The following is a 15055-nucleotide window of genomic DNA, read 5'->3' as shown; positions in this document are numbered from 1 at the left end:
CATGGAAGGACAAAAAACAGATTGTGTTAGTTTTGAACTTGTAGGGGGTATCATTGAATAAGATTCATTTGAAAAAGAATTAGGCTCCAGCTCAGCTTGCATGCCAGAGAAATAAGGCTGTCTGGCAAGCCAAGTTAGCAGGGTTAAGCTGAATATATTGGAGGAAGAATGGAGTGTTTGAACTATTTTATCCTTTCAAGCGTATAAACCGTTCTTGTGTTAAATTGAGCAATTAGGAATTTAGAATAGAAAGATAAAAGTGAAGCATTTATCAATTAGCCGAGAAGTCACTAGTCGAGAAGCCAATTAGTCAAAGAGAACAATCAGCACGTATCGACAAAAACTAACAGACACCTTTGACAGTCCGCAATTATGGCAACACCACAGCCTGCGTCCAACTAGTGCTGCATTTCGCCCATGCGGACTGGTTCCTATGCCACGACCGTACTACCACTGTTGCTTGGCCATTAGTGTATACCACATCAGCTCAGGTAATAACAAAATGAGCAACTTTATATAAAAGGGCAGCTCAGTGGACCTCAAATATGACGATGATGAGATTCATTCCTCATAGAGAGCTACACTGTACCGAACTCTCTCTCTCTTACACACTGTTGCCACTTTATTCTGACTTAGACATCAAAAGATCTCCACTAGAAATTTTTCCGCAAACGGACTTTTTGCAGGCTATCCTTGGAGGAGACCAGTACCTGACGTCTCAACCAGCATGCTTAACTTATCTCCATTTGACCTCAAGTCATCCAAGCTACGTTCCGACCTTGATCTGAATTCTACAAACATTCTGCTTTTGAAGCACCTGCAGCCTATAATGAGAAAAATGAGTGAAGTTTGAGCTTTGAACGAAGCATGGAGCTCAAGTTGCAGTTAAAAACAGACCATGATTCCATTTGGGCATAGCTTGACACTACAGCTATTTTCTATATGCAAACTATCAGTCATCAAACAGATTTTGTTGTTTCCAAAAAATAAATTATAAATTAATAATATATATTTGTATTATAGAAAACATAAAATTATAAAATTAGCACCAAACATACCTTCTAGGAAGAAAAGGGTCACGCTTGGTACAATCATGTAACTAACTCAAATTTGGAGGGCAATCATGTACTAGGAATGAAAGCACTCATTCGCTCGTCACAGCCAGGTGTACGGCTATGATCTTCTCAGATCGGACGGCTATAAACTAGTCTCCGATCTCTCAAAAGCCGAGCTTCCCCTAAAGTCTCCGTCTCTCAGATCTCCCCCTCTCTCCAGAAAAGGAAGAAAAAAAAAGATCGCGAAAGGGGAAAGGGGAAAGAAACGCACCGTAAGCATTAGAATCCCTGGTTACTCCGATCATAGCCATTCTCTTCCAATCCGATGTTTCAGTTCGCTGTCGAATCCTATCGCTCATGTTCTCCAGCCGCGTCGTAATTACTTCCCTTTTGCGACGATTTAGGGCTTCCGTTTGTTCTCCGTTTTTTTTTTCAAATTATCGGTGTCATATTTGTGGAGCCAAGGATTGTTATTGTTTATCTGTGGATTTGGACGAGAGATTATATTTGGATTTGCTTCTGTTTAATTATGAGATATGTTTGGTTGCGATTTTGCTTTTTCTTAGGGCTTTCTTTGTGCGGATTTGTTGATTGCGTGTGAAATCCTAAAAAGTGACGAAATGGCGATTCAGTATTTATGTTGTTGATTCTAAAATTGTTTATCGTGATTGGATCGGAAGTGGTCTGAATTGGATCAATGGAGTTGGTATAAATTGTTTATCATTTTTTTGCCGTGATTGTCGAACAAATTGAGAGGAATAGGTAATGGAGTTTCCTTTGGGGTTCGTTTTATTTATGGTAGTGTGGTTCGTTTCATTTATGGTAGTGTGGTTCGTTTAAAAACAATAAAGGGAAAAAAGATCTAGCTTTATGTCTATAATTCAAAATGCTTCATCATATGATCTGAAAGAATGGTACTGTATAGCAGCTATTGTAGCTTTATAATGGCCTTACAGTTCCTTGTTATGTCATAAATATAATCATTAATTATTGCTTTATGACCATTTCTATGACATTCATGGTCTTGTGATTTAACGATATCACTGTTCAGAGAGCTTAATTTTGTTTGTTATGAATATCATTAGCATTTTCAAGACTATATTTTATTACCACTTTTCAAATGAAAAATTTTACTATTCAAATGCGACATACTTAGATAGCTGTTATGTTTCCTGTTGTTATAGGTTACGTGCCATTTACAGGAAAAACTTTTGGAAAATTAGCCAAATAACAACCTACTGTAATGTTATTATGGATGATATTGTTTCAGCTTTTGGCCATTATATACCTATAACAACGTTAAACCCATCATTTTGAGAGGCAGTTCTGCTTATTATATTGTAAAAGGTTCAGACTGTCCCATGGTGATTTGTTGTTTTTTTGTCATCAACCATGAAAACCCTCTGTAATGAAGATGGTTGTTCTTCCAATCCAGGTGTTTTTCAGAAATGGCCGAATCAAAGCCCGGATTGAGAAAACCTGTGTTTATCAAGGTTGATCAGCTTCGACCTGGCACCAGTGGGCATACCCTGACAGTGAAGGTGGTGGACTCAAAGATGGTCTTGCAGAAAGGGCGCCCTGATGGGCCTCAAGTTCGACAGATGCGTATTGCTGAATGTTTGGTTGGGGATGAAACTGGAATGATAGTTTTTACAGCCAGGAATGAGCAAGGTAAGTATTACCTCAAATAAAACATATTAGGTAATGTTTTATTAGTGGATTGTAGATTGAATTCTTTCAACTTTTTTTTGTTTGTTAATATTTGTTTGTATGGTACACATGGAATACATGTATGATTTAATTGTAGATTGAAATGTCTAAATTTGTAATCATGATGGTACTATGATATTCGGATCTCTCTTTTTACATAGATAGTGTGCATTTATCCTTTTAAGAGTTTCATTTGAGCTTTTCCCCTCTGTTTATGATTCGTCATGATGCTGCCTTTGCTCCAAAATGCCAAACATTTTACTGGTGGATGATAGAACCTAGAAGAAAAGAAAATGGCTGGCTTCAGAGAAGCGATAATTAATCAAAACTATTAGGGGGAAAAACTTCATTTTCTCATGAACTCATTACTTAGCATAGTGAAACAGACCAGAGTGATGCAGCCAGGTTTTAGAAGGATCAAGTATCTTGCCATTTTGTCTAGTACACGTGATCTTAGCTATTCTGAGGAAATGTTTTGAAATCTAGAAATATCATTAAAAAACTGTTATAGATCTTGAAGTTGTTATTTAGCTTGAGGTCAGCTTCTAAGAAAGCTGATTGACATCAGATCATCATTTTTGTAGACAGAACCAGATGAACGTCCTTGTCCTATCTATCTCAAATGGAATGCTTTTATTGACAAGAAAAGATTGATCAAATGTGAGAAGGTGCAGTTTCTGCATGTTGTTATCATTGGAAGCTATTCCCTTCCACCGTCTGTAGTACTTGCTTCTCCTCATTTTTCTCAAACGAATAGGGGAATAATTTTCCATTTTCTGTCACTAATACTAAACCAAAATAATTTACTCATCATATTTAATTTGTTGTTTTGATTATTGCATCATACCATGACTTCATCTTTAGTGTCTGCTAATCAACATTTAGAATATATGCATTCTTAGATTGCTGAGATCGTTTATATAAGTTGTTTTATGCTTCCATGTCTTTCTCGCATATGTTGCTTCACTTCTGGTTGAACGCTAAAGGTCTTGCTGGAGGCATTCACCTCATCAAGTTGCCGGAAGCATTTACAGAGGCTACATTGTTTACATTTTGGTCGATTGTCAATGTTTTGGCTTAAAGGATCAATGATTCATCTCCCTTCGTCTCATTTTTCTATTCTATTTGCCCATATCTGAAACCATGGTCCTGGTTTCTGAAGTCCTATTCATCATTATTCGTAATTATAAGCAAACGCACATATGCACTGTCACGTTCACCCTCCTAGATGACCAAAAGAGTTCTATAGACATCTATTTGTGCGCTCATAGACATGGATGATATGCACATACAAATATTAAATGTATCTACATGCATCTATTACAATTTATACTTTCATTTGTAAAATGTCTAGATGTGTATTGTATGCTTCTGTCTTTATCAATGTCTGTATTTTCATGTGCATGTGCACACACTCATGCACAGAAACCATTTTTTAGAAGTTCTTGTTGGAATATTGACTTGATTGTTGAGTGCCGTATATTTGTTTTCTTTTATCTTTTTGATTTACTTTACCATGATGTCTTTGTGAAGCACTACTACCCTTTGCTCTCAATCTGCTAGGTGCTCCTTCCTGCAGCCTACTTTTACAAGTAATTTTTCTTTTGTCTTTTTTGTACATAATTCTCATGTATAGTGATCTGTGACTGTATGCTGCATTCTGAAACATGCACTTATATATTAGTCATCCCATTCCAGGGATTTTGTATGGTTCAACTAATCAATTTGTTAATAAATTATTTTAAAATTTTAAAATTTATGGTTAATCTTCATGTTCATGCATGCATGCAGTTACTAATGCCTTCCTCTAAATGTGACATGTATATAATTTTTCGCAGACAGTTTTATGAAGCCGGCATGCTTGTACTCATATCAAATTGATTTATTGAAATTGCATGAGCTTATTATGTAGATTTCCTTTTATGCCTGCCACATGTGCACTTGGGATTCAAACTGGACTTTTAGTCCGCATCATGGGAGTAACTGACTCCAAAAAATGCACATATGTATTCCTCTCTACCCATACATATTGCAGGTCTTTGTGCAATCTTAAGTGCTTATAGATCTGATCAAGTAGCTACATACTAGGTAGACCGAACCGGGCCTGTACTGCGCCGATCTGGTGGGAAACCAAGTCGGTTTGCCTATTGGAATTGGTTCTGGCTCCGAACCGATCAGAATCAACCGAAAAATGCCCGAACCAGACCGAATCGGCCGGTTCTGTTCGAACTCAGTGCAAACTGTCTGGTTCACACCAAGTCGACCCAGTTTGGAATTGGGCTCTCTCCCCCTCCGTTTCTTTTTTTAAAATGAATTGTTGGGATTCCCAACAGTTTTTTTTATGAAGTGTGTTTAGCCTTGAGATGGCTAAACGACTTCCTCTTCTCTCCAATTTGCGAAATCATACTGATTCAACGCGATTGAAGGAAGATTTAAGTCTAAATAAGGTGTGCTTCGTCTTTTCTATCTCATTTTCTCTATTTTTTTCTTGAAAAAATAGCTCAAAATTTGCAAAATAAAGAGAGATCATGCCAAAATTTTTGATTTGGTATTGATTTTATTATATGTTGTGGATCTATGGATGATCTACACGATAACATAAAATTTTTAATTTTTGGATTATGTATAATTTTTAACAATTAAAAATATATTTTTGGATTAAAAAATAAAGAAATAAAAAAAGTAAAATTCAAAAAAAAGTAAAATCATAAATATATTTAGGGGCATGCAAGCTACTCTTCAACAAATTTTAATGTCCATTTATTCAAGTTTTGATGGATTATGCGCATAGTGGCCTAGGCCTAAATTTGAAAAAAATTAAAGAATAAGTAGCCTTTGATGCATGCCCATGGGCCTAGAAAAATATATGTAGCATTCATTGTTGGATTTTACATGGATCTCAGCTGAAATTAACTTTTTTAAATATTTATATTTAAAAATTATTTTTAAATTTAAAAAATAATTAAAATATAATTAATACCAAAAATTATGAAAAATTAGTAGTATGTATTATCCATTGTTGGTTTTTACATGGAACTCAGCTCAAATTAACTTTTCTAAATAGTTATATTTAAAAATTGTTTTTAAATTTAAAAATAATTAAAAAATATAATTAATATAAAAAATATGAAAAATTAGTAGTATGTATTAAAATATATAATTATTTATAGCCATAGTAGAGCCGGTTACTACATGACTTCTTGTCCGAGACATCTTTTCAGAGATATGATCAAGAGATATTTAGACGAGGCCACTATGCTACCTGGTTAACTCGGTCAGGAGGGCGACACATTCTTCCAATATAGCCAAATAGAGACAGGCATGAAGGATAAGCAGGCAGAGAGTAGTACGAAAGATAAGCGGGCAGCGAGTGGCACGAAGGGTAAGCGGACAACGAGTGGCACGAAGGGTAAGCGGATGGCGAGTGGCATGAAGGGTAAGCGGATGGCGAGTGGCACGAAGGGTAAGCAAACATTTTGTTGCCCTATGCAGCTCGGAACATCTTACATGTCAGATTTTGTTGCTGGCTTATTCGGATGGTCCTCTTCACAGTCGTTTTATCAGTCAGTTTATCGGTCAGAGGACACTTCTCAGAATTAGAGCTTTAGTGAGAGATCCGAGAGTACTTATAATCCGAAGCGCATTCATTATGGGATAAACATATAAGACTACAACGCCACTTGGTTAGAGGGGTGGGCTGATGTGTTTTCTGACTATGCTAGTGATCTAGATATCTACAAGAGGTATTGCCACTCGACAAAATTTTAGATATCGATATGTATGTTGTACTTTAAATATCTGTAATTGATTATATTATTTTATATTTTCTACCTCATTACTTGATTTGAGGATATTTCATTGCATCTATTATCTCATTAATTATTTTATGTCAAGGTTCACCGTCTCAATACCGGACCCCGTATCAGTGCCACACTAGCACAGTGTTGGTACGGTATGGTACGAAATTTTTTTAGCATACCGAGTATCGGTATGTCATTCGTATCGGGTACTGGTATCGAACCAGTATGGTACAGTACGTTCCTTACCACCTGGTTTGGGCCGATACGACATACTATGTTTTATGTTTTGTATCATTTTAAAATAATAAGATGCATCATTTAGGTTACTGAGATCATAGAAACATCAAAAAATATCAAATTAGACTTAAAATCATTAAAAAAGTTTAAAAAGATTGATACTAATTAAATCAACTTGAAAAACTCTAACAAAAAAAAAATCGGGCAAGCATACCATATCGGTACGATACCGATCCGGTACCGTACCAACCCGTCTGCCGACTGATACGGGTCCCGTTACCGGTTCGGCGGACCATGCTACATAGTCCACTCGAAGCTTTTCAATTTCATGTATCAGATGAAACCAATCTTGATCACTAGTTATGTCCATGCATATGATCTTTGTTTCTTATGTTCTTGTGACAATGTTAATTGCATTTTATAACACAGCTGTCTGCTTATTCCTTGTCCATTGGCCTGATCTCTGTTCTCTGCCTTTTATGTGTTGATATATAATTAATTGCTTTTCTCTCGATCAACACTAGACCTCAGCTGTCCATGCACTTCATCAGATATTCCCTCCCAAGTGCAGCAAGTTCTTGTTTCTCTTCTTTCCCTCCTCTTGGTCTTCCATGGACTTGATTTTATCTTCTTTTTCCTGTGGTTACATTTTTCTGTGCTCTCCCTTAATTGTATTTATCCATTGACTGATCATCAAGCACTATGTAGCCCACTGCGTAGGACTAGTGCGCAAATACATGTGTGTGTGTGTGTGTGGGGGGGGGGGGGGGGTGCTGTTTGCAAAACTAAATTGTCTTATAACTTGTTCCATTTCAAATATCTTAAGATTTAGTTTATTGAGATGTTTCTAATAAGAAGCTACTTATGTTCTAACTCCTGTCATTGATATTTAAGACACGTTATACCTAAGCATGTCTTAATTTTTTCTCAACTATATACTAATTGTCATAGCATGAAACTTGCACTTACATCTTGATCGTACTATCTTTGAAACACTTTCTACTGATATAGGTGAATAATTTTATGAATATAGTTAACTTTGTAACTAAGCCTTAATATCTTATCATCATTTTTCCCTTAGCATCTCTACATGCTCTTCGACACCTTTTTCTAGCAAACTATGCTTTCTTACAAAATGTTGCAAGAAGTCTCTGTGCTAGTTCATTTGAATCAAAATTTTCACATAGTGCATAAGCTTAACTTGTTTCATGCCTGTTATATATGCATATTTGCATCAAATGAACTTTTTTATGCTCACGGAATATTTGACCAATTTTTCCAAATGTTATGCTTTCCTGAATTCAATTATTATGAGCTTAATCATGATTAGAGCTAGTTTTATTATTTATCTCCACTTCACATTTGTATTCTACACGTGTACAAACTCCAAACACTATACAGATGGCATCAGCAGTACAAAGTAGCATAACAATCTATGGTTCTATTATCCCCTCTCTTTTTTTCAGTCATGTTCTATCTCCATCCATAACTTGTCGATTTCCAGTGGACTTGATGAAGCCAGGGATAACTGTCATACTTCGAAATGCAAGGATCGACATGTTTAAGGGATCCATGAGGCTTGCCGTGGACAAATGGGGCCGTGTGGAAGTCACTGATCCAGCTGATTTCACTGTTAAAGAGGATAACAACCTGTCTTTGGTGGAATATGAGCTGGTGAACGTCGTTGAAGAGTGACCAGTTGCTACAGGGCCAATATGATACCCAAGCAACGAACAAATCAGGCTTGATGTGGTATTGTTTGTTTTCGGAGATTGGCAAATGGTATTTCCGTTCCCCCAAGCAGCTTCAACTCATGGAGCTGCCCAGAAATGTGGTTACGATTGCAAAGAATCTACAAGCAGGAATCTAGTTGAACCTTGCTACACTGCAGCTTGTTGAAGCCTCCAGTCAGCAAGATGATGGTGATTGCACCTCATAGGTTCATTATGTAGACTTTGTTTGGGTTTTTAAGAGTTTCTCGTAGTGTTTTTTAATGTTTAATTAAGTATCGAGAATGTTTATCTGGTCTTTGCTCCTGGGCTATAAAACATTAAAATATGTCAATAAGTTTCTCTATTTTTATACTGCAAGATTTTAATCTGCAACCTTTTAAAGTCCTGTACATAATGCTAGTTTTAACATTTTTCTGCTTCGAGAAGTCCTAAACAGATCCATGTTTTTTTCAGAATTTTTTTTTCTATATATAGAATAGACACAGATATTTTTTTTTTTTTTGCTGCATTCTCAAGGTACAACGTGAGAGTTGATTGGGGTATCCCAGCCAGGTATTATGTGGGGCCTCCAAGAAGAAATTATACCCTGCACTGCAGCCATGTTACCGTGCACACCATTTGCAGCTGCTCATTCTCGTGGGCTTCATTCATCGAGCGCTCATCGTAATGCACCACTGCAGGAATGAGTGGCTGGGATTATTGGCTTCGTGTTGGAATTTCTTGCCTCCAAGAGGAAAAAACCGCACGGTATAAGATTTTCAGTTTGCATTCAGAAAGAATTACAATGTCAACGTAGGGTTTTCTTTTTAAATACAATTGGAGGTAGAGACGAAGACATTCTGCCGTGATTTTAAAATCACTTTTTTAAATGAGGCTGCTAATATGAACTGATGAGATCATTTTAAAGTGAGGTTGCTAATCGTAAACTGCTTGTTTCGTTATTTATATCAGCTGGAACTCATCAATTGAGCGTGCAAGTGTTATTAAGAACATAGCACCCTTGATTTCTGAAATAAATCTTTTAAGTAATACTAAGGGCCTGTTTAGCATGGTAGTTGTTTTTCTATTTTTTGTTTCTCTACAAATCAGTAATGTATCATGCGGAAAATGATGTGGAAGATAGCACTTACATCAGAACTTCTGCTATTCCATTCATTTTTTTTTCACTTATTTTTGAAAGCAACAAATTGTTACTACCGAAAGCTCTGTTAGTTTTACAAATGATTTTTTTTTTTTTGAAAAATTGAGTTTTTCATCATATATGGTGTTCGGTTAGCTCATTTTTCTTCATGGGTTTTTGGATATAAAAGCAGAATACGAGCTATACCAAAAGGTCCCCAAGTTAAAGATGTGTTTCCAATTGTTACTTTGAAGGGTGTGCTAAGCTCGTGTATGGTGAAAAATAAGAAAAAGCCTCCTATATATAGGGCTTGTTTGTTTCGCGGAAAGCATTTTTTTCTCCTAAAAATATAATTTCTGGAAACATATTTCTGAGAAGAGGATGTCTGATAAAGTACTTTTGGCATGTTTGGTTGACAATGGAAAAATGACAGATTTTCAGAGTGCTTATGTTTGAGTGACCATCCACTTTTCTAAGAAAGTTATGTGTAATTTTTATTATATCCTTAATAAAAATTAGATCTTTAATGCTTTTTTAATGCTGAAGGATTTTTTGAAAAAAAATAAAAATGGAGTGATTTCTAGCTCACGGAAAAGTAACTCTCCCATATTTTTCATGGGAAAGACATCCCATGAAACGTGGAAATCATATTTCCATGATAATATAACTTTTTTGTATTTTTTTTTAAAAAACTCAAATTAAATAAGAGGCATCTCATTACTTTTTTATTGACTATACTTTTTTCTCTTTTTTTTTTCATGAACCAAACGAGCGCGTAGTGTTAACTACCAAAGCCCTTTATTGATACGAGTCCTTTCCCTATTACTCCATTAAATGCACCTGAGACCTGGGTAATTAGGACAGTCAAGATTGAAAATGAAATGCTTAAAAAGGATTTGATGGGTATTGCAAGTTAATAGATATTGATGTTGGAGGGAGACCCGACTGCACCATAACTATCTAGATCCATATTTTTCGAGATGAGCCATCCAAGAATCAAACCCACAATTTTGACTGCTAAGTAGAGAGTTGCGATCATTGGGGCAAAATCTCTACTATTATAATGCAAATTATTTAGGGTCTGTAGGAATACTCGTAGTTCGTCATTCTACACAAAAAACAAAAGGAAAAAAAAAAATCTCAAATAACTTGCTGTGCACATTCTTTGAACATCCTCCTAGTTTTGTGCACATCATATGATAATTGAGACATCCCATTGTATTCAATCTAAAATGAGCAAGGATGAGAAAGAATACACAGAGAGTAAATAGATAGAGCTAGTCAAAATTTTGATGGTTTTTTTTTTTATGAATACCTTTCTAAAAACTCAAATTTATGTGAATACTCTCTTAAAATTTATATTTATTTCTGTACCCTTATAAAATACTATTTTTGCAAAAATGCTCCTAATATAACCGTTTTTCTAACACCGGCAATAAAAACCATATTTATTTTTATTAAAAATAAAATAGAGTTTTGAAATTACTTTTTTTATCCTTCACCGCAATCACCTTATAAATGTTTCTTATGGCACATATACCTATTAAGAGTATTTTAGTCATTTTAATTTGAAATCGTTAATTTTTTAACGGTGTTAGATGGTAAAATGTAGAATAGCAAAATAAGTATTTGATGAAGGTATACATGCAATTATCAATTTTAGGAGGATATTCATGCAAAATTCAATATTTAAGAGGGTGGTCATGCAAAAAGCCCAATATTGATTAGTGAAATCATGGTCATCCACCAAATGCTCTCATACGCGGCAAATATTAATACCGTTAGTTGACCTATTTATAGCAAGATCTAAGGAAATCTCCTATATCTTTATACTAATCTATCGGGCAAGTAACTGGTACAGGGGATGGTGACATATTAAGGTCTCATCTAAAAGTCCTAACGTTATAAAACCATTAAAATGGGAACGCAGGGCTCCAACGTGTGAAAGAGAGGAAGGAACACACACACAAGAAAGGGACACTGAGAGCCAACACGTCTGCCATCAGGAGTGATCTCAACGAGCAACCAAAATTTGACTGCAAGGGCTGTGTGCGTGCGTGTGGACTGCAGCAGAATCCACTTAAAGAGTCCGAGTGTGTCATCTTTGAATTTTCTTAAGAATGGAGGTCCATCCTATGTCTCTGTCATCCAAAGGTGCACGCGACGAGGTGGAGAGCCGCCCTGTGGGCAAAACTGTTGTTAGTCGAGCAGCAATGAAGTTTTGGTTGAGTTTTCTTAGTTTCTCTCAAAGATGATTACGTATTATGATTTATTTGAAGCGTTCGTCGTGAATCATAATTTTTCACTTCAGTGTGATTCCATGCATTCATGTAAACCATTAGTTGATGAATTTGTGTTTGTCTCGAATGAACATCGCAATCCATTTTGCAGTCTATTTCTCATTAGTTGTATTTTTTGTTTGGTAAATCAGAAAAAAAAAAAAAACCATTCTACTATAAATATATTCATGGGAATCAAAAAATAAGATCCTCCATAAGATAGTTCCGTAAGATGCCGTCCAACCTGCTGCACTGTTAACTTTTCTGTGGATATGAGATGCTTCAAAAGAAAGTAAATTGTATCATCCATCGGCAATCTTGTAGAAGAGCACAAGAATTGATCTCTATAGAAGGTGAATCTGATAACTATCCGACAATTAATTTTACCATGTGCTAACCAAACTTTTGCTTTGCCTTAAAAGTATTCGCTTGGTTGTTCCTTGGTCCACATCAATGTGATTTTCTTCAATACCATTTTTGTCGCCTTCTTCAATCATGAGGTGAGAACATGTGCTTCATTCTTCACTGGATTAATTCCCTTCTCCCTACGGTAGAAGCCTTGGAATCTAGCAAACGGTCACTATATTGCTCAATTCATTTCTTGCATTGAGTCTAAATTTAATTGTGTTCCTAAGATAGAAAATAATTTGAATAAATTTATACACTTTCCCGCTTCTTCCTGTTGATCATCTTGCATAAGTTCTCAGTCTTCTACTGAAAACTTTTCTGAAGCAGATTTTAATCAGCTATCATATGTGGTTTAGTTGAAATAGAAGATCTCGAGAGATATTAAAATTTATGTGAACTATGATGCATGGTCTAGCAAGAGATACATAAAAAAGAAAGGCATCGATATTTAACAAGTTAATCTAAATATAGCATACAATCAAGATTTTATTATAACATCATATTTAGCAATTATATTGACGTATTATCTAATATAATGTCATACTATTTCAAATTGGTAAAAAAAAAAAAGTGAAGATGAGCCTTGGTACAATAGTAAGATTGCAATAGTAGGTTACGAAATCAAAAGCACGTGGGGATAAGACTATATACATCTGGCCTATTTCAGACCCCACAATGATGTTTGTGCATGAAGATGAAGAAAATATATACCCCAACATTTTTGTCTTTTCCTCTTGATGGGAAATGGAGGATATGAATTTCTTCCCCCAGCTTTATTGAGATGAAAGAAAGCCCTAGCATTTTTGTCATTATAAGGGAGGCTGCAACATGTGACATGTCAGGTAGAAAATGGCAAGGGTACCTTTCAAACACATGCAAAGATATGTCATGATGTACATTGGAGAGGCCCTTCCATCACCATGCAAGCTTTATCTTCCTGTACCTGTCTGAGGTCTCATGATTCCCTTGCATGGGTGGAGGGTGTCTTTTCCATTGCACTTTCTGGGCCATCCCAATATCTTTTTCTAGATGGGTTGCCTCCACAGCAGGTTACCTGTCTGTGGCTTGTACTGAGCTCATTCAATTAGTTAATAAGTGGAGCTAAAGTTAAGCTTGGCCAGCTTGAGATCAGGTAAATTAAATTCAAAATATAAATAAATACATTATATGGTATTAAAAAATGACTCAAGTTATACATATGAAATGGTTGAGGAAGCATGACTCAAGTTTTGGTGCTCCAATTGATTGGTAGCCCTCTATTACAATGACTTGTATGTATGATGGCTTGTATTTAAGGTCAGTTCCAAATTTGTCATTGCCACATACTTCTGCAGACATTGCAATGCCAATCAATCTGCATAGATTCTTTAACCATATTCGGGTGTGGTACCAAACGACCAATTTTTTCTTTAAATTTTTCGAAGATACAGTTTTATTGAAGATGTAGGATGTTTTGATAGTCTTTTTAGCATTGACCTGTATTATCCTTAAATGATCATTCTAGTCTACCATCTTTCACTTTTTCTACTTAAATCATCAGCCATTTGAGATTATCGCTCTTCTTATGCAGCAAGTTAAATATTATTTGCGATCCAAGATCTTTACTTGCAATCCACAATGAGACCTCCTCTCAGATAAAATGATAATGAGGCCATATGATCATTTTCCACCTTTGATGGTTTTGAGCAGTGGTTTCCTGTATTTCCTTTTCCACATTTTCCTTTGCAGATGTTTTTGTAGTTCTCTTTTTTGATGGAATATAAAGGAAGTGAGAATCTTCTCCCATGTTATATTATTAAAAAGGATATAAAGAACTACATAGAAAGAGAGGTCAGGGAAGTTAGGGACACAACGAGGACAACTTGGATAGGACACCCTTGTGGCTATCTAGCGCTTTAGCCGAACAAAAATTATCCCACAAGGCGACATCCTACGATGGTGGTGATCGACTGAACAGAAAGGAGAAGAAAAAAATAATTAAAAAAAAAAGCAGGGGAGGCTCTGTTTCTCAAAATTTGGCCATTAGCCGGCTTCAATTGAGCTAGCAATCAATGTCTCAGGGGGCTCGAGAGAGCAGTGAAGGCTAGCCCAATCTAACGACTGGAAACCGACGACGGTGGACAGCAAAATAGGAAAAGAAAAATCCGGAACAGGGCATCCTTCTCACAGCTAAATCCGACGGCTCTAATCAGGCCGTCAATGATGGTCTTGGGGTCAAAAAAGAAAGGAAGAAGAAAGTTAGAGACAAATACCTCAACTCCGGCGAGGTACTTGGCTGCACTCCCCGGTGAGCACGATGGCTGAGATGCAGTAAGGAGGAAGATAATGCGGCGATGGTTGATTAGAACTCGCCGACGAGGTGATTCAAGGGAAGGAGAGAGAGGGTCATCTTGTCATAGTCCTTGCTTGCATTTTATCCATTTAACAGGAGAGTTTGGTTTTGAGGGTAACAATTTATCCTTCCAACCGAAGCTGATCTCGGTTCTACAAGCCCAACGACTTCTTACGAAAGGTTGTGAAGGATTCCTAGCTTCTATGATTGAAACCCAGCAAAAGGAGCTTAAGTTAGAGAGCATTCCTATTGTGAAGGAATTTCCTAATGTGATTTTTGATGATTTGCTAGAGCTACATCCTAATAGGAAAATTGAGTTCTTCATTAATTTGATTCCTGGCACTAGTCCAATTTCTAAGGCTCCGTACTAGGTGGCTCTTG

At 36.2% G+C, this 15055-nt stretch overlaps 1 protein-coding gene across 3 annotated transcripts; it reads left to right on the top strand.

The window, feature by feature from the left end:
• Nucleotides 1-1228: 1228 nt before the first annotated feature.
• LOC103705849 (uncharacterized protein At4g28440-like) lies at nt 1229-8892 on the top strand. 3 transcript variants are annotated; one of them, XM_088711472.2, is made up of 4 exons: nt 1229-1430; nt 2491-2726; nt 4299-4357; nt 8269-8892. In XM_088711472.2, the coding sequence occupies exons 1-4, from the start codon at nt 1381-1383 to the stop codon at nt 8365-8367; spliced, it is 444 nt and encodes a 147-aa protein (XP_088567598.2). In that variant the 5' UTR covers nt 1229-1380; the 3' UTR covers nt 8368-8892. The 3 variants fall into 3 exon arrangements, with proteins under 3 accessions (XP_088567598.2, XP_008787954.4, XP_008787952.4); XM_008789732.6 differs by lacking the exon at nt 4299-4357 and having other exon boundaries at nt 1229-1327; nt 8307-8892; XM_008789730.6 differs by lacking the exon at nt 4299-4357 and having other exon boundaries at nt 8307-8892.
• Nucleotides 8893-15055: the final 6163 nt, after the last annotated feature.

The sequence above is a fragment of the Phoenix dactylifera genome, chromosome 15, assembly GCF_051530095.1.
Source record: "Phoenix dactylifera cultivar Ajwa chromosome 15, Ajwa_hap1_PhDact_Kaust_v1.1, whole genome shotgun sequence".
In the NCBI taxonomy this organism is placed as follows: Eukaryota; Viridiplantae; Streptophyta; class Magnoliopsida; order Arecales; family Arecaceae; genus Phoenix; species Phoenix dactylifera.
This window is presented reverse-complemented; position numbering and strand designations above follow the sequence as displayed.

Coding starts and splice junctions, on each gene's coding strand:
- LOC103705849 (XM_008789730.6), top strand. CDS start 1,381: ATGTTTCAGTTCGCTGTCGAATCCTATCGCTCATGTTCTCCAGCCGCG. Junction 1,431..2,490: donor TCATGTTCTCCAGCCGCGTC/GTAATTACTTCC, acceptor CTTCCAATCCAG/GTGTTTTTCAGAAATGGCCG. Junction 2,727..8,306: donor TACAGCCAGGAATGAGCAAG/GTAAGTATTACC, acceptor GTCGATTTCCAG/TGGACTTGATGAAGCCAGGG.